At 38.6% G+C, this 19,402-nt stretch overlaps 1 protein-coding gene across 2 annotated transcripts in view; it reads right to left on the bottom strand.

Annotated features, from left to right (window-relative positions):
• Positions 1-16,851, bottom strand: part of LOC146146923 (structural maintenance of chromosomes protein 4-like) — a 29,141-nt gene extending 12,290 nt beyond the window's left edge. Inside the window, exons 1-10 of one of the 2 annotated variants that reach the window (XM_083388499.1) lie at positions 16,697-16,851; positions 14,869-15,032; positions 13,887-14,078; positions 8,011-8,187; positions 4,865-4,970; positions 3,696-3,882; positions 2,776-2,916; positions 2,086-2,236; positions 1,417-1,581; positions 282-515 (exon numbers count right to left, since the gene is read on the bottom strand). In XM_083388499.1, coding sequence (XP_083244625.1) covers positions 282-515; positions 1,417-1,581; positions 2,086-2,236; positions 2,776-2,916; positions 3,696-3,882; positions 4,865-4,970; positions 8,011-8,187; positions 13,887-14,078; positions 14,869-15,032; positions 16,697-16,778 — 1,599 coding nt within the window. In that variant the 5' untranslated portion in view covers positions 16,779-16,851. Of the gene's footprint in view, positions 1-281; positions 516-1,416; positions 1,582-2,085; positions 2,237-2,775; positions 2,917-3,695; positions 3,883-4,864; positions 4,971-8,010; positions 8,188-10,755; positions 10,815-13,886; positions 14,079-14,868; positions 15,033-16,696 lie in introns of those variants that run through there. The other variant, XM_083388500.1, reaches the window with a different exon arrangement.
• Between the last annotated feature and the right edge of the window lie 2,551 nt (positions 16,852-19,402).

Below are 19,402 nucleotides of genomic sequence, written 5' to 3'. Positions count from 1 at the left end.
CATATACCAGTGATCTGACCTTTAACCACATTTTCTAGAAAAAAACAATCAGCAGATCACAGTTTCATGGCGTCTATCAATTAAACACCAATAATTACCCTAGTCAACAGCAAATTTTAAACGGAGATGTGATAGATTGATTCTTAATGTATTTTCGGCGCTGATTCTGAAAATACCCACAGTTTTTTTTTTCTAGCACATCAGGTTTTTGAAATATTCGCATTTCAATTTTTTTAATGTATTGCTGTATTATTAATAATTATCATTAATTAACGACTTACCTTATTGAGCTCCTTTTCCATCTTAGGGATGTCGCTTTTGGTCTTCTTCAGTTCAGCGGAGGACTCTTGCTCTTTTGCGTCCAGATCAGAGATCTTCCTCTTGCTTTCTTCCACCGCGTGCTCCCGGCTCGTGACGTTGTCGACGAAGAGGCGAGTCTCCTCCTCCGCAACCTCCCATCTCTGCTTCAGCTCGTTTACAGTCTTCATCTTCTCGAGGAGGACGTTTTCCAGTTTCTGGGATCAGGAGGAAACGCGTTAAAATACTTGACAATCTTACTATTTACGGATGTCCGATAATATCGGATCGCAGCCGATACCCGATGCCAAGTAGTAGTATCGGTACTTGTTCGATTCTAGGGTGGTATAGGTGTCGATGAGATACAAAATAAACATAGTATTTTTTTCAAAGGTAAATACTAAATACATCAACCTATAGTAAGTTAACAACAGCTGGTAATCAAACTTTTAAACGCTAAAGCCAATGTTGGCGTATTACCCTTTTACGGAATAGGTTTAATACTTTTACCTTGAAGTCACGCTTAACCATGTAAATTTTCTCACAAGCAGACGTCTTAAAATATCTATTATCTGTTTTATGACATAGCTTGCTACAACAACTTTAGGGTTGCAACGTTATTTTCATTTAGAAATGCCGCAATTGGTAAACATTGTGCGGTAAAAGCGTTAAGAGATTTTTTCTTCGTGGCTTCAAAATATGTTTCAAACTTGATTATTAGTTTGTTAAATGTCAACTAGAGATGTTCGATAATATCGGATCGGTGCCGATACCCGATGCCAAATGGTGCCATAGTTACTAGTCCGATTCTAGGGTGGTATTGGTGCTGATGTGATACTAAATTAATATAGGTGTACTATTCAGCCATCCAATGAAGCTATTTCTATGTTGAAAGGTAGATACATCAACAAATAGTAGATTAACAACGGCTGGTATTTAAACTTCTAAACTCTAAAGCGTTGGCGTAATAACCTGCAAAAAATATCTTTCACTGTTTTAATTTAATCTTTTTTTAGCATAGTAATGACGTCTTTGGTATTTCGAAAACGCTCAAAACGCTACCTACTTCTGTATGGGCTTTGATATTCTTATTACGTCTTACTACAGCCTCTTTTCTACCTCCTTTTCCACTTGCAGCTCCTTGGTGTCCTGGAGGAGCGTCTCCATCACTTTGCTCTTCTTCTCTTCAGCCTCCTTTTTCTTCTTTACCAGCTCGACCCGGTCTTCGGTCAGATCCTGAAGTTCCTCCTCCAAACGAGCAGGCTTGCCAGTGAGGTCTTTAAGCTGCGAAGCAAGCAACGCTTTTTAGCATACGGAGAAGCAAAAACAAACATTTGTATAATTTTGTTCGAGTAAATTGAGTTGTAACTCCGATTCGATATTATCGGACATCCATGGTGGAACCTGAAAACTAGTAAATTCGATCCGATACTGAAGTCGTTATCACTTCATGGGAGTTTATTATTAACACAATGTCTTACACAAGTGGATTCACATCTTAATTCGAATGAAGCACAAAACAATGCTATTGAAAAAGAAACAGTACCAGTGTAAGTTAAACATCATTGCCAAACACTAAGACGTAACTAACAAGACGAGCTCCGGCCGCGAACACCAACTTCCTTCAAGGACAACTACATGTCAAGCACAACCGTGTGCTCAACGACCTTTGACCGTTTTACCGCAAGTAATACAATGCTCACACAATTTTATAAATCATGGATCACTTACAGCAAAATTGCGCAGATTTAACAGACACTGTATGTGTGCAGAAAGAAATCGCCTTACCTTCTTTTCCTCTTTTTCCTGCTTCTTAATGAGCTCCTTGAGCCTGATCTTTCGATGTTTGCGATCCTCGAACACCGACACGTTAAGTTTCTCCAGCTCACGCATCTCTTCTTTCTTGCCGAGATGCTTGGCGTTCGCCTCTTCCAGCAATCTGTGGAGGAGAACATGAATACAAAGAGGATTTCGGAAATTACGAACAAAAGCGAGACCCGTTAGCTTAAAAGCAAGGAAAAACTGCAGCAGAAAATTTGCCAAGCATTGGATGGACTCGAGCCATAAGACCGAGATAAAACACCAACGTCGGAATAAAACACAGTTCGGAATAAGGCCAAAATAGGACTATTACCTAATGGTATTACTAACGTCTAAATCGGAATAAGTCATAAATCCGTCAGAATAAGACCTATATGGCCAGAATCAGGCCTAAACAACACTTCACCTAACCCAAACCCCACCCCTAAATACATCACCAACTACCCCAATAATTTCAACCCGAACCCGTTTTCTAACCCCACCCATTTTACCCACACAATGACCCCAAACAATTGGAAAAATCCGGTGCCAAAACAGCTTTAGGTAGTGTTGCTATTCAGGTCTTATTGAGCGTTCCACGATAAATATTATGTAGAGAGCAGAAGCAACAAACAAAAAATACCTCAGAAACAAATTTAAAAAATACAGGTGCATTACCTGGCGAGCTTGGCGCACTCCTTGGTGATGCTCTTTCTCCCCTCTTTACGTCCCCGTAGCTCTTCTTCAATCTCTTTCTTCTCTTGGTCGAACTCGGCCAGCTTTTCCTTGAACGATTCCGCTTCCTTGGTGACGTCACGACTGTGCGAGATACGTCACTGGTTTCGTTAAAGTCATAGACGACCTCATAAGTACATAATCTGTTAACCAGATGGTTCTAATCGTTATATTCGAGGGTTGAAGCGATATTTTGTCGTTTTTTATTTTGGTCAATTTTGTTTGTTTGTTCTCGTTTTAATTCGGACATAATTTTTTAAAACTTTCCTAACTTTAACAAAAATGCGAATTTTCATAGTGTTTTTTTTTAAGTTTTTCAGTTGGGCCAAGTTTTTAGTCAGACACGTGAATGTCACCTTTTTTGGTAAATTTACATTTCAGGTAACCATCGCTTGGTTTGATCGCAAGTCATTGTTTAAACTGCTTTGTTAATTTGATATCGGATCGGCACCGATACCACCCTAGTATCGGACGACTAATGATATTGACACTTTACATCGGGTATGAGCTGCGATCCGACATAATCGGACATCCCTATTAATGGTTCTTAACCAGGATTCGATCGAACCCTTGGGGGTATTTCAAGCGAAATTCGAAATGTGCCAAGGTGTAATGTAACGTTATAAATTGTAAGTTTGGCCAACTTAACCTATATAAATGCAAGTTTATAATTGGATTATGCCCAGTATTAGCTGCTAGGAGAAAGAAAGAAACGAATACTGAACGAAAAATTGGGATTCGACGAAAGCTTGCAGAACAACATAGGGGTTCGGCAGGTTAACTGAGGTTAAAAACCACTGCTATAGGTCCACGCAATGACAGAGAAAGCCTTTTCTGAATCTGAATCAAGTACGCAGGCTCACATGCAAATCTGCAGCAGCTGGTTGTTGAGCATGGCCACTCGATTTTCCTTCCTTAGAAACAGCACGGCTTCGTTACGCAGAGGTTCAAGCTGTTCTTTGTCTTTCTCGACCAGCTTGACTCGCGATAACTTGTCCTTGCGCTCCTCGTCGAGTTGTTCGATCTCCTTTGACAGTTTCTCTATCGCTTCTGCAGAGATACACAAGGGACTTAGGTTTTTAAAAGTTATCTAAATTGTTTAAAGTGTACTATGTTTTTCTAGCTCTTAATGTGTTGGGCTCATGTGATTTTGATCTGTGTTTGTACTTCACTTTGTGTTTGTACTTCCAAGCAGTAAGGAGCTCTAGCATTTGTACTATAGCTTGTCAGTATTTATATCACTTGCTTAATGCTTACACAAACTAATATTTTTATTTTTGTTATACAGTATATACTTCTTTTATATAATATTGTTGTGTTTATATTCGATTTAAATAAGTTGCACACATGTTACTGTGGCATAAGTTAATGTAATTCTAACCAGATAATGACTTCACTTTGTTTATGATTAAACCGGATTAACACCTTTTTTGCAAAATTTTGTGAAATAAACTTGGAAAAAAGAATGGCATTATGGTCTCAACTTGGGAATGCCTGATACTTGACATTTTATCCCGATACCGAAATCCGATATGAAAGACAAAGGCGTTGCGTTCCTATCTGACAACAAATGACGTCATTCTTATGATTATTCTTAAAAAATAAAAAAGAGGAAATCGAAACGTTTAGAGGTAATTTTTGTGGGTTATGGTCAAAATTTGTTTAGCGTTAAGTAACATGGCAGGGTGCTGGCGACTAGAGGCTTGCAACTTTTTTGAAATGTTTGTACTAAAATGTCGTTGCTTTTTGATTTAAATGTGGGATTGTGGGGTTTGTGTTTTTGGAAATATAACAGACCCGCCCAGAATACGTCTACTTCTTAAAAATGGCGAATCAAGGAAATAAAAAAATATTGAAATATCAAGTAAACTAAAAAAAACACTCTAGATATAACGGACAATTTCAGCTCGGCGCTTTTAGGGTCGCTAATCTATTTAACCTTCGCCAACGTCCAATCGACCAACAAAAATCAACCAAAGATTATTATTATAGTCCAATTAAACCTATAGTTGTAATCAACGCATCAACTTACCTTTATATCTTGACGATCCGATAATGTCTTCCAGGTATTCCAGCATCCCGTCTCCGTGCTCATTCACAGCCTTAGGCTTCATCAGTGAGATCTGCTCCACCTCACCCTGTTGTGAAGACAGACAAAACAAGTGTTTAAAAAGTGACGAATGGTAATAATTTCAAAAACACGTGTCTCACCACAGTGCTTCTTAAACTTGTCGGTTTTGTTCACCCCTAGCATCTATCTCCAGATTTCATTCACCCTTGTCTCATGATAAAACTATCTCGTCTTTGTCTATGATAAAACTATCTCGTCTATATATAACAGCACAAAATGAACACCCGGAATATCCGCCCTGCTCGCAAGCTATCATCCATTTCTGACGATTCACCTTTATTCACCCATTTTGGTTGGTTCACCACTGCAAAAATTTTGTTCACCCTGGGGTGAACCATTCACCTGATTAAGAAACACAGTGTCGCCATATCTTTGGATGTTAATCTCCTCAGGACATCTCTAATGATTAGCTAGTTATTATTCCACTGATGTTTTAAAGAATTAAAACTATTACATCAGTTGTTCCCAATTTGTGGCGTGTTTTCTCGCACTTGTTAGTATTGTGATTTAAACGCTTGGGAACCACGTATATGTGCTGTTATTAAATAAATTACATTGGTGCTACGGTTGTTTATCGACGTGCTTCCATCTGATCCGGCGTATAGCTCAGTTGGTAGAGCGAAGGTCACGGTATGACCGGAAGTCACAATATCGTTTTAATAAACTGAATTCGGTTAGCCCCGCTAAAGACTCCCGGCGTACTGACGATACGTGTGCCGTTATCGTTGGTCATGTACGACTTTTAAAAGGCCAGATCGCAGTTGTACACACTTGTGTATTTTCCTATCCTCATGCGACCCCCTCTCAAAACTAATTGCCCTAGCCTGGCGTTGGGGAGAAAGTAAAAAAAGAAACCTCGAACCTTTATTCACAAATTACCTTCGTGTCATCCGCGACCCGCCTGACTGTTCAGTGTTCGTCCTTTACCCAACATAAACAAATATAGAAGGCAAGATGAAACGACATACCGCGCGCTAACCAAGGTCGTTCAAAAGACGAATCGGACGAAATACGAAACTCGTCGGGTGTCTCGTGTCACGGGGTCAAGGGTTACGTGCTCCCGCAAAGCGCTGACCCCTCGTGACCCCGCGGTGCGTGTTATACACGACTTCACAGGCTTATTGTTCCGGTAATTAGGCGGCGAACGGGTGTTTTTCAATGACAAGACACAACCGTTTGAGGTTCGAGAAATTTCGCAATTTACATGTTCGCGCCGAATTGACCAGTGGCAGTGGCAAAGTCAAACCACCCAAAGATAACCTATTGGAAGATCTCCATTCATATATCAATATCGTTATATGCGAAAAGTGCGGGTAACTTTTCAAGTAAAATCGACGAAAAATATTAACGCAAAGAAATCTATTTTAATCAAACAGAACTCGAATTAAATCGCGCGCCTTCTTCTGAGCGCAAACAAACTGGACTGAAATAAAAAAAATGCTACTGAAAGCTAAATAAATTCTCAGTTAGTCTAAAACAGAATTCTTTTTTTCAGAAATGCATGTTTTCCGGGATGCGTTAGCGCCATGACGCGTAGCAAAGGCTCCACGTAAATGTAGCAGCAAGAGAAGTACCGGACCGGACGCCGTCCTTTCTCCAATACTGTCTTTGCTGCTAGTTCTACAGCGGATATGTATGGCATACATGGCGCTGGGATAAAATGCATTGCATAAGATTTTTAGATTAACGAATCTACTGCTTCCAACAAATGCGCATGCAAACGAATTTGTTTTTGGTGGTTGGTTATCCTTAGAACGATCAGCTTCCTGCTAATGTGAATCATTTGTGTTGAAAATTAGCTCACCTGTGGACCTCCTGTAATAAATATTCTGGTCTTCCTATAGTTAACTTTCGGCTTCATCATGCTTTATTTTATCGGCACTCTTTCGTGCACACGTTTAGGTTAAATAAAGCTATCCAAAAAAAAAAATTGCGGAAGTGAGACTCGAAATTTCCCTGGCCCTACTATGAACTGAAACCACACTTTATTGTTAAATATTACAGCAAATATAGGGTTTTGCAATACAATATAAGGCAAAAACAAATGGGGGAGTTACCATTATTTTACCTTACTAAACACAATACAAAAGTCCTGTTGAAGTTTGAAAAAACACGCGTACGGGCTGTGGTTAGATTTCGGTTCCCCAATTTTTCAAATCAAACCCAACGAAACTCCATTGGGCGGTTTCAAAGAAGTCGCCATTAAATACGGTCATAAATTGCCCTAACTGCCAAGCGAGGGCTGGTGGCATTTCTCCAAAACTGGCAAAAGCGAGTGTCCTGGCGCAACTGTTGGACGTCGAGGGTTCGCGAAGGCAAACAACCAGCACACCAAACCACCATTCGCGTCGGCACATGATAGTTTTGTGTGCTGCTATGTCGCCGCCCGAAACTTTGCCAGATACGCAAAAAGGAAAGCTTACCAAACTTTTAAACTCCGACTCATTTTCATAAAATTAAAACTTTTTAATTTGGTACCAGCAATCTGTAACGTAGCTGAAAACGAATGTCACAACCAAATATGTCGAGTCAATCGACATCATCTTAAAAAGTCAGGTAATGACTGATGACGACACAAGTGCGTATCGAAAAGTCTTTTTTAAGATGATGTTGATTTACTTTATGTATTTGACGTTTACAGTCATTTTCAAATCGTTTAACCCTTTAGGTTTCACTTTGATATCTCGAATTATAACCTACATAGCTGTAACTCTTGTATTAAATTGGTATAACCCTTCTAACGGCCCCTTCGTTTCGCGACCCATAACAGGGTTTGTAGGGGCCTGCGCAAGTACTCCTCTCATCTGGATATAACACTTTGTAAAACTGTCTGATAATACAAGTAAATTCTAAAACATATGATGTTTTTCCGCCTGGTATCGTGTTGGTGATCATTTCACAGAATTCCTACTTCGTTTATCCAAATCTAAGCATTACACATCTTAAAATGACGGTTAAATGACGCGTCTAATTTTCCCTAGAACCCGGCGAAAACGTACCAAGGGGTAAACGAAGGCCGCGCGTTTTGTTGGTGACGTCATAACTACCTGTAAGATGAGGAAGCGGTTGTGGTTGAGGTCGATTCCGCTTTCCTGGAGGAGACGCGCCACGTCGCGGAACTGATTCTTCTTGCCGTTGATGAAGTACTGCGACGAGTTGTCGCGTGTCGCGCGTCGCGAGACGTGGAAGCTGCTGTTGGGCACCGTGCAGTAGCCGCCATTGTCCTACCACATGAAAAATCTAATTTTAGGTGGTTTTATAAGGCAGGTGACCTATGGCAGAATTATTAGGGCCTAAGTGGATTATAAGAATTGTCTATGAATCACGTGCGTCAAATTCAAGAAATTGAGAATAAAATCTTTTTCTTTAAGCAAACGATTGATGGATGATAAGCCTTGCTTATAAAGTCATGTATCAAAATAATTTTCCTCAAATTTCAGAAATCAAACAACATCTCCCCTTTACAAAAACTACTTTCGCCTGTCCTTCACTCTATTATTGGCCCCTGGCGAAATTGAAATTCCCGGTAGGGTCAGATTTACGCATTGCGCCTATTTTCCAGTTTTAAACAAGCTACTCGTTCACCGAACATTTTTGCAGCCGAATTGCGTGATGTGTTAACAGGGGACTTTTCAACCGGTAACTACGTTTTTCACGGGAAATTTAACAACCTTAATCGAGTTGCGGTGTATTGAGAACAAAAAGCCGTTTCGACTAAACTTTTCGCCCGACGATTTTGAAAGGAAAGCAACAGGGATCGGGTCAAGTCGCTGACGTTTCTCCTAAACCGAGGCAGATTGATAAAGGAAGTAAGGAAATCCCCTGAGACAGAAGGGGTAGGTTTCGCGGGCTGCGTGTTTGCTTTGTGTCGGGAGACCCAACGTTTTTACCTTGACTATATTTACAGGGGGTGGAGTAATTTAAAATCGAAAAGAAAACACCTGACACGTGAGTGAAGTTGTTGCAGCTTAAACAAAAGCATGTCGACTTTATACTTTAAAATAGATGCTGAAGAAAGCTTACTATTTACTTTTAGGAATAACAACTTCGGCTACAAACTTTATTTTTTTTTTAGATTTTTAGAACTTTATCTTACGCAATGCTTATAGACCCTGAGCCCACAAAAACTTTATATTGCATATGACAAAAGTTATTGCCTTTACAGACAACCACGGACCAAGTACAGAACTTAAAACAAAGAACATGGACCAGTTTTAGTCTCAACTAAAAGCGTTTTGTTTAAGGTGCATATTGAAGAAATTAATTTCGCATTCAAGCCAGGGATTCCAAGTTCCGAAAATTGGGTTTTTAAAATCTATAAAAAGCGGAACCTAAATAGAACTGGGGTCGTCTTGGCCTGCGCAAACCGCCACCGTGCCTGTTTCCAACCTGTCCGTATTGTTCCGCAATGTTTGCTTAAAAACGAAGGCAAACAATTGGACGCGTAGCCGGCAGAGGCCCATATGTACCCGGATCACGTTGGGACGCGAATTTACTGGCGGTCGTTTGATGTTGTAAAAAAAACTACGCCAGTACGACAGGTGCGAAACGCCAGTAAATCACAAACGCGTTTCATGTGGGTGAAATTTTAGCAAGCAAATCGGACCTTACAGCCACACTTTAATTTAAAACTATAGCGTTTATATTGAAAAAAACTGTTCGGAAACCCTCGTAAAGTGCTTTTGAACGACTTGGGCCAACACAGCCAATCTGGTACGCGCCATTTGCATTTCATGTATTTTTAATTTTTGTGTTTAACTGCTAACGTATCTCAAACCTATTGACACGCGAGAAGATTAAACGGTATAATAAAGCCAGTTAAACAAACGTTGACTTTCGCTCAAGCAAAGCACTTTTACTGCTTATACTTTCTTTCGCTGCTTAAAGGTCACGGTAAATGACGTCGTTATTTAGTTAAAACCGAACCATCCTATTAAAAGCAAAAAACTTTTTGCTATTTAAGCTGTGCATATATTTCGCTAGTTTATCTTTCTTTTCGGCCGGTTTAAAAGTTGTTTTCAAATCTACAAGGACGTGACCTTTTTTAAAATGCAGTGAAAACAAGCATTCCAGTTAATAAGTCATTTGAGCAAGAGCAAACCATTACGCCTGGATATTTCTATCGTGTTCTTGTAAGTTCACCTGGTCATATTGCCGACGAAAATCGATACCAATCGATATGTTTAACCGTAGGTTAATTGAAAGCACCAAGCGAAGAGCAAATAACTTACATTTTTGCGTTTTTCGACTAACAATAAATAGCAAACGACAGTATCGAGAGTCCGCCGTTTAACCCGCTAAAATAAGCCGTTGCGAGCTGGTTAAAATACCAACAACTTAACAGCTGTCATTAAAGAGAGAACGCAGGGTGGGCAAACAAACGAGGAAATAGTCAATAAATGACTTGTCCTAATTACATTTATAAAATGGGCGCAACTATCTCACCGATAAACTCATAACTAATATCAAGATACGGTAAAACTAAAGTAGGCTGGCAAAACGTAGCAATTCTAACATAGACAGATGTATTAAGTACCTAGCCGTTTGGTACAGAAAACGTTCGTAAAACACTGCTGCACTTTAAATAAAATATCGAGTTGTTCAAAAGTTGTCCAACCCACTACTGTTGGATGGGCCGTATGCGCAGCTGTATCTATTTGTAACGGCAAACGACAAAACCGTAAGATCGGCCATTAATATTCGACCGCATTGTCGAAAAAACCCAGTGTAGTTCTAGGCAGACCCTCAAGCTAGCTTATGTCAACAGCGACAAATGAACACACAAACCGTACCTTATGAGAAAGCAGTCGCTACGTTTCGCAAGCAGGGACCTGCTGTGGCAAAGCCGCCGACCCCAAAGCGGACTAGATCTCGACTGACCGCGAAGACGCCCTCGGCATTTTTCGGTGCCTCGTCGCGAGAGGAAAGAGACGGAGTTTAACCTTCCCCGTGTCATTGTGAATTCGATTGTAATTGTTTGGCTTCGCGACACAAACGCCGCGCGCTTTCCGAAAGCATTCGATATTATTGCAATAGCTTGGGAGCAGAAGAAGGGAGCTTCTCGACAATGAAGCGGGGCCCCGGGACCGGCGTTAGGTCGGACATTCAGCGGGCAAAACCGCGCAAGCGGGCGAAAGAGAGAGAACGCAAACGCGGCGTCATTGGGTGTCCGGGCACGCCCGCTGACACGACGCCACTCATACAATAATAAGGCTTCTCGTCAAACAGTACATGTTGGAACCTGAGCAGGGCGAACACAAGGCCCGGCTCGCTCTCTCCCGGAGCTGTCCCCAACCCAACACCTCAACACAGCAGCATTGCTCTGGCATATGTTTCTTGGGCGCGAATAGACACCGAATCCAGAGCACCACAAAAGCCAATCGAAATTCCGTAACAAAATAGCAACATGGCGAGCGGAAATATGCGCGAGAATGCCCCAGTCACGCGGCGCCGCGTTCTACATGCGTTCCCGTTGCCCCCACGCGCGTTTGCCCCCTCCCCTCACCCCCACAGACGCGCGCGTCCGAGGCATTGCGACGTATGTCGGGCCGGTGAAAGGTCACGGACGAGCGGCAAAGTCGAGCGCGACCGACCTCTCAATGACACGACGAATATAAAGGGGGAAACAAGAGAGACAAAAACACAAAAGTTTCGCTTCCGTATCAAACAATACAGCAAGGATTGCTGTAGGTGGATTTAATTAAAGGTTGCGCAATAAATACTACATAGGGAAGAGTCAGGTAACATAAACTTCAGCTTATAAAAACACAGATTGTTAATACTTAATTTCGTTGTGTATATATTGGTCAAGCAAATACTAACTTTTGGCTGAGAATAAGTGCCTTTTCCGGTTGTTTATTGCAGTAGCAAACGGGCTGATCGCGGCAGCAAAATAGAAGGCATTTTTTGTGTTCCTAAGCAGCCTGTCGATTTAAATAGAAACCTTTAACACAAAATACCCGGAATAAAACGAGAGTTGTTGCAATACAAAAGTCACACATTTTTCGATTCCATGTCAGCCTATTAATTACTTTTAAAGTCTACAAGTCGGCTAGGATCATCAATCAATTGGGTACGAAAACTAAGTAAAACTTATATTATCGAGACTGAGAGACATTCCTCGGTATCCTACAAATTTGTCAGCTGTTGCAATGCGAAACCACAAGACAAATAATATTCCAATCTTAATATTAAAATAAAATTTATTTCTCAATATGGCAACGTTCGTAAGCCTAACTGTACTTTTCAAATACAAGCTGTACCTGCCTGCTTGGTAAACTGAAACGCGCAAGGCTAAAAACAATGCTTTTCCCGTACGCTGGCGCCGATAGATCACGTACTTTAAGCCATACTCTAGTTAAAACATCGGGCCGTTAAAGCAATAACAGTGGAAAAGCGTATTCCATACAGAGAAACAACAATAGACGACCAAACATAAACATCCGTCCGGCAGTCTAGCGTCCCTTCCGACGACCGCACTCGCAACACGGCCACTTTCCAAATACGCGTCGTTACGGCGAAACGGTCGGGAAGGGAAAAAAGCGGTTTTTTGCAGAGAGTCGAGTAAAACGACATTATTACAGATGCCATTCATAAGAGTTTCGTGGGCGGCGCAATCCACGCCGTTCCGCGCCGGCGCGCACGGGCGTCCCGGCGATTTTCGAAGCAAAAACAAACAGCGGCCTTTTAACAGATTCGGGTCTTGTCTGGACCCGGGCTAACTCGGCCGATTCAGAGGGACCGTAGCCCGTACCAACGCCGCAGCCGCTAAACCGCGTTGGGCTAGGCGCTGGAGCTAGCCTTTTGGCTGCTTTATTTTGGATACTTTGCCTTCAGATCGGCATCCGAAAGCTGGCCTTTTAAACTCGACGCAAACACGGGCGGCTAATGGTTTTCAGAGAGGAAGAATTGTTGTCGTTTTTCATGCGTTAGCTTTCAAGCGGACTGGCCGAAACAAAAGAACGTTAGAAGTGCAATGAACGTTGAAAAACATTTAAACGGTTTACTCCACTTATCAAAAAGGATTGAAAAGTGACTGGCCTTTTGAACCATGTATATATCTCGTAATACACAATATTAATTATCGGCAACGAACTTTTAAAATTACAGGGCGTTTTTTTCTACAAAATTTTTTATTAATTAGATAAAAAATGTGAGCTCTTAGATATCAGTTGCCTGTTATTACTGAGTCAACCATTTCGCCTTTTAAAACTTTATTTTCGCATCTTTAAGCTAAAAAAGTTTTCATTGAAATGTGCAAAACGTAACAATAATTTGAAAAAATCAAACATAAAAAACATAGTTTGGGGAATCTATGATATCGTGCCTGTACATGGTTTCAGGAAAATATTACTGTTTGTTAACTAAGACTGTGCTACAGAAATTATTTTGCCAATTTATTGATAACGTTGTGGATAGCCAGGGCGTCTTCAAGCGCCCCGCACACTCACGTTCGGCGCCTATGATATAAATGACAATTAACAATTTAATGAATTGGCTGAGCTGATCTGCCTGAAAGCGCAAAACAGACGGGCTGAGTTTCGCAAGTTAAACAAACTTTGTTAGCCACTGCAACAAATGGCAACACTCTTTTCAGGTTATGCCAAAGTTGGGCTAAAACTATACGGCATTGAGAAAGGAATAACATATGTCAAACAAACACAGCTATACTAAAAAAATGTATAATACTACAAGATTCACCAGATTCGTTTTTCTGGTACTACTCAAACAACAGTTTATTCAGAATCACAAAATCTATTTCAGATAATTTCTAGGTTGGCTGAAACACTGGTAACTTTTATTATTTTTTGTTTTTTGAGATATTGCTCATTTTGCCAGAACAAATTAACACCAACTCCATCAACAATTTACAAAAACTGAAAGTTACAATGTGGAATGGCTGAAAGAAAGGTATGCCACCTACCAGGTCAACAATTTTTTCAAAGTGTACTTCAACAGTGCAAGAGGTGCAGTTTTTATGGTTCTCGCTGTTGTGAATGAGCACCGACAGTTTCTTGGAGCGGATCTTGTTCGCTCTGTAGCCGAACACGAACAGCATTGAGTCAATCACGTTCGATTTTCCACTTCCATTGGGTCCAACTATTCCAGTGAAACTCTGCAAAAAATCACCTTTTTGTTAAAGGAGGAAATCCCACTGGACACATCCTTTGATAAAAATCTACCGAATTACACCAGTTTATTATTCCATTTTATGTTTATATAAATAGAAATATGTATATATAAATAGAAATAGTAATAAGTTTTTAAACTGGATGTTTTTTTTGTCAACATTTTATTTAAATACTTCGGTTGTACCTTTTTAACCAACATTAACTGACAAAATTGATTTTATACTTATTCATTAACAACTCCAATCTATATATTTGAAATTTTTCAGAGCATGAATAAAGTGAAATAACTTGCATAAAGCATATTCTTTTTTAAAATTACTGTTGATAAAATTACTGCAGTTAAGCTTTTAATTGCTAAACTAAACACAGATAAATATCTATATAAATTATACACTAGTAATTACTCTTGGGCATCTGAATCTCAAAAAAATAGTTTTATTATTCTAAACTTTAAAAATAAAAAAATGCTGTGGTTTAAATAGTTAAAATTAACTAAGACCTTACTGTTCCAGTATTACCATAAAATATGTCACATTGGCAGCTGTACAGCTGCAGCAAGCTAATTATTAACTTTTATCAGGTGTTTTTTATTGATATCAAATAGTTTGTACAAACAGAGTTACACCATCATATAGTTATGTTCTCACACCACAGATGATAAGGAAAAGTTTGGATGTAATTTGCCAGGCCAAACTTCATACATTAGTTCATTATTGTTGCAGCACGAATGTTTGAATTATATATTATGCCCCCATTATGTTCCAAAAGTTGTACCTTGTGAAATGGTCCGAGAACTTGTCTTCCAGCATAAGATTTAAAGTTTTCGTTGACAATGTGGGTGATAATAAGCCGGGGGTCGCCAGGGCCTCCGACCCCGAAAACACTTGGGGGTGGGGGCACAACAATTCCTTCTGGCAACTCAAGGTCATCGTTGTTTTCTGAAATACATTTAAAGCAAAAATATTGAAGTAAAGCTGTGTTTGTAGAAATCCAAAATATTATTTTTGTATGAGCTACAAAAATCACCATTCATCCTTTTGGAAAAAAATAAAAAAATCTCATTTTTAAAACATAAAAAAAAGTAATAACATCAAACTATTCATATAAAGCTAAATTTTGTCTATTAGAATGGTAAATTTTGTATAGGTTGCTTTTTTAGAATGCAACATAACTACTTGAATTGCCTAAGGGTCTTGTAATTTTTTACTCAACCAAGACAGGATTTGTTTTCGTACATTATGTTGAACACAAATTGTTTTAAAGACAAAAAACATATAAAAAAATACTTTTTTAAGGTTCTGGTTAGTTGTATCACACAGAAATTCTTGCTTTACATAAGTATTGCAAAAAATTACTTTTTAACTACAAAGTTTTTGATGAATTTATGAAACTTTTTGGTAAACACTTAAAGAATGTCTAACGTAACATGTGATTTTTAAGGCTAAGGTGGAACTAAGGTGGAACGCCAGAATAAAAAATTAAACGTCAACCTAAAAAGTATTTTCTTAGAAAAGGCAAGTCAACAAATTATTATTAAATTGATCTTGCTTACGCACATTACATTTGAAGTCAATGTAAATTAAACTAAAAAGAAAAGCTGATGTTCATAAATGTATGGACAATATTTGTTGTAAGTTACTAAGTTTTGCAATTTTCATGATTTATTCCTTAATCTATTTTAATTACTTTAAAGCTGGGTAAACAGAATTGTCTATTGCTGTTAACTACTTTTCCCTTTTTTTCCTTTCTCAATTTAGTGATTATACAATATACATCAATTAAAAGTACTTTGTTGTCCGGGTAAATATCATCTTCAAAAAAATTATGTTTTTAATTTTTAAATTAAAAAACATTGTTTGCAAACATAATTTATACAACAAATTGATAGATAATTCGTATGAAGCAAGAGTAATATAAGTTTTTGGTAAACAATGTAGAAAATGTATACAAAATAATAGGTCTTAGGTTTCAAAATTAATTTATTTTTAGTATGCTGTAGCATTGGCCACTTAAACTGAAGTTTTGGCACTGGTCTAGAATCCCACGACGTTTGTTTTTACAGTAACGAAACGAGTAGTCAAAAATGAAATTGAAAGGAAAAAATAAATACAATAAAATAAACATAATAATAGCAATACTTGAACCACCCAAACTCTTAACCTTCACCCGAATAATGATAACAATATAAATCACCCGTCGAAAATGTGGTAGAATTTTAGACTAGCGCTAATCTTCAATATTTATTTCTTCCTTGAATTTTCAATATTGACAACTTGTTTTGCTGCTGTAAAAATAGTGGTAGGATTTTAGACCAGCGCCTGGGCTAGCATAATATTTGAGTTATGGTGCGGGATAGCGTTGGGTAGGTTAAGCAATATTAATAAATAATAATCCTTGACCCACCCTTACCCAAACACTAACTGACACTTAACCTAATAATTGTGCTTGGTTTAATAATTGTTTAAACTTTGTGGCAGAATTATAGACCAGCGCCTTTTATTTTTGTTGATCTCCATTTTTTTATTTAATAGTTTTTGCAATTGTTTTATAAGCAAAAAATAACAAACACTAAAATAGGTATATTTAGGACTCATGATTGTACCGTCTTCTTTCGGTTGTTCTTCTTCTTCCACATTTTCTTCTACTTCACGTTGTTCGTCATTTTTGTTTTCTTCGGTTTCCATGTTGATACAACCAGCTTAGACAAACATACCAAAGTTGTTTACTTGGAAGTAAAAACTTTTCTGCTTCAGAAAAACCTGCACCGACTTGTTTACGATTTTTGCAGCACTTAAATATGTAGGTAGTAAACTTGTAAATCCGGACCACTGCGAAAACAGATTGACAAAGTTATATTTGAATATTTAGATAGTAATAGACATAAAATTAATTTTAACCAAATTTTTTATTAAATTGATTAAAATATTTTCTAAATCACTTCATAATAAGCCTATAAAATAAAAATAAATTATTTAAATATTGTGCAGACACGGATAAATGATAATAATTTATCTCGTATTGCTACAATATTTTTCTAGTAGGAATGAGAAAGAGTTCAAATCAAAGCTTTGGCAATTCCCGCCTTTTCAGAAATGTTGCAAAATTGCGTCCAATCAACCGTATACAGCAAGATGTTTAACTAAAAATCTCGAGAAGTTTTAATCTTTGGATTGAGTATTACCAACTTACATAAAGAATACCTTTTAGATTATTGAATTACCGAGAAAGTTTTGTATAGGCTTGGAATTCCGTGAATTTTTTTACACACACAAAGGTAACATAGAATTTCTCTTGTTACGTTTCGATTTACTTTTATACAACGTAGCCAAAATGACATGACTGCTGCCACATAGGTAAATCAACTTGAAAAAAGTTTAGGAAATTAGAGGAGCTCTACGTTTGCAACTCTTGGTACGGTAGTGAAAGACCTACATAGAATTCCAAATGTTATGTGTTTTTATTTTTTTTACTGTTTATTTGATTGGTGAGCCTATGTTATTAAGTTACTAAGCTAATTAACTTTGGTTCTGGCTGCCTCACATTTTCTAAAACTATGTTCTTTGCGTCTTCACTTGAACAATAAATATAATAATATTAAAAAAATACCAAACTTTGCGTAACATAGATTGTTTAGATAGGCTACCATTTCTTTGTTTAAACTGTAACAAAAAAAAGTGCTAGATAAGTCTTCTCATGGCATGGAAACATTTATCCGATTTAAATAAAACGCTAGAGGGCGGAAAAGGTCATACTGTCTGTACAATTGCCCACGACCAGACAAAGAGCACGTGAAAAATACTTCTTTTGGGCGAGTATTCAACAGACAAACCACAGTTTTTCGACCGTTAAGACATGTAGAATCTATTCTTAAAAGGACTGATGGTGTCAGTAACCTGCTGGGATAGGTCAATCGCACGGTTTTCGGCGTAGGAGTGGGTAACTACGTATGGTTGAGTTAACAGTGTAAATAGAAATCTTTTCACAGAATAAATGCCTACATGACACCCGTTAACATTAAGAAGAAACTGCCTAAAAACATTAAACCCATTCTTATGCATTTTCTTAAAACCAATCGAAACACATCAAAAATTGTGTAGCAAACCGAGGTGCGATTCTTTTCGCAGGCCTTGTACCTCGTATTCAATTTAACGACAATACGTTTACGATCATTCGGAAACCGATAAACATCCCAGCCTTTTTAGATTCGAGAAGCGTTTTCTTACTAAGGTGCGTTTGTGTGGTAATGCTGCCCAGCCTTTTACCGAAACTCAAGTTTTAACGCTAAACCACCTGATTAAACCTTTAGTGAAACCGATCGTTAAAAAGGGCATCAACTTTATGTGCGAACCGCGAGCAGGCCTTGGCCCAAAATGGTGAAAATAATTGAATTCGGGGGCTTGGATTTCCACGGCTGCTGTTGCTTAGTTCGTCCATAGGCGTGCGGCAACTGGAAAGGTATTTAGGTCAACAATTCCAGTTGGAAATCCCCACTGGCGCTGGTGCGACGCCAGCGTCCTCTGTCTATAACTACGTCAGCTCTGTCTCTGCCTTGCTGGTCGCATCACGGTCTTGTATGATCGACACTCTGAGAGCTTCACTTGCTAGAGCGAAAATGCGCAGAGATCGAAAGAGAGATAATATGAGAGCAAAGTTTTTCGATTTTTTCGACGTCAATGATTCACTCTGTAATCTGTTATTTCCAAAACTAAAAAATTGAACGCCCGTTTTAGGCAAAACAGTAAAGCTGTCCGAGAGAAAGCAAAGTCCAGGTTTCCGGAGTAAGCGAGCGCGCGAGCACAAAAACAAGTCCGACGAGAAATCATGGTGGGCAATTTTTTATGACCTTGGGTCAAATTCGGTTGGTTTTTTGCTTTAACAGCTGTTTTCTTTGCTCTCGCCAATAAGCAATGGCTACGCGATAAACGTACCGCGTTGTTTTATGGAAATTGTTAAAATTTTAATCTAATGCGAAGATGCTTCTTTTATTATATAACTAGAAAAGTTATTGTGTTGTTGTTGATGAGGTCGATCGCAATTTCTGCTTTTAATTTAAATTTGAAGCTGGTCGACGTCGGCCAATCCAGAGAGAATCTCAAGTTTGTTTCGTCTTTGCGAATACATGAAAACGTTCGATAAAACGGCCACGTCTTCTTTTTTGGTATTCATATTGTAGACGACTATTGTCAACAGGTTTCAGTCATGACATTTCAAAAAACACCCAAAGGCATGTCCCAGTCAAGTGATTATAATAGCAAATCAACTTTAAGTGGCATAAAAAAAAACGTTAAACTAGCAAAATGAGTAAACT

Source organism: Ascidiella aspersa, chromosome 4 (assembly GCF_963924565.1).
Source record: "Ascidiella aspersa chromosome 4, kaAscAspe10.2, whole genome shotgun sequence".
Lineage (NCBI taxonomy): Eukaryota > Metazoa > Chordata > Ascidiacea > Phlebobranchia > Ascidiidae > Ascidiella > Ascidiella aspersa.
The sequence above is the reverse complement of the archived record's forward strand: the minus strand, read 5'-3'. Positions and strand labels throughout refer to the sequence as shown.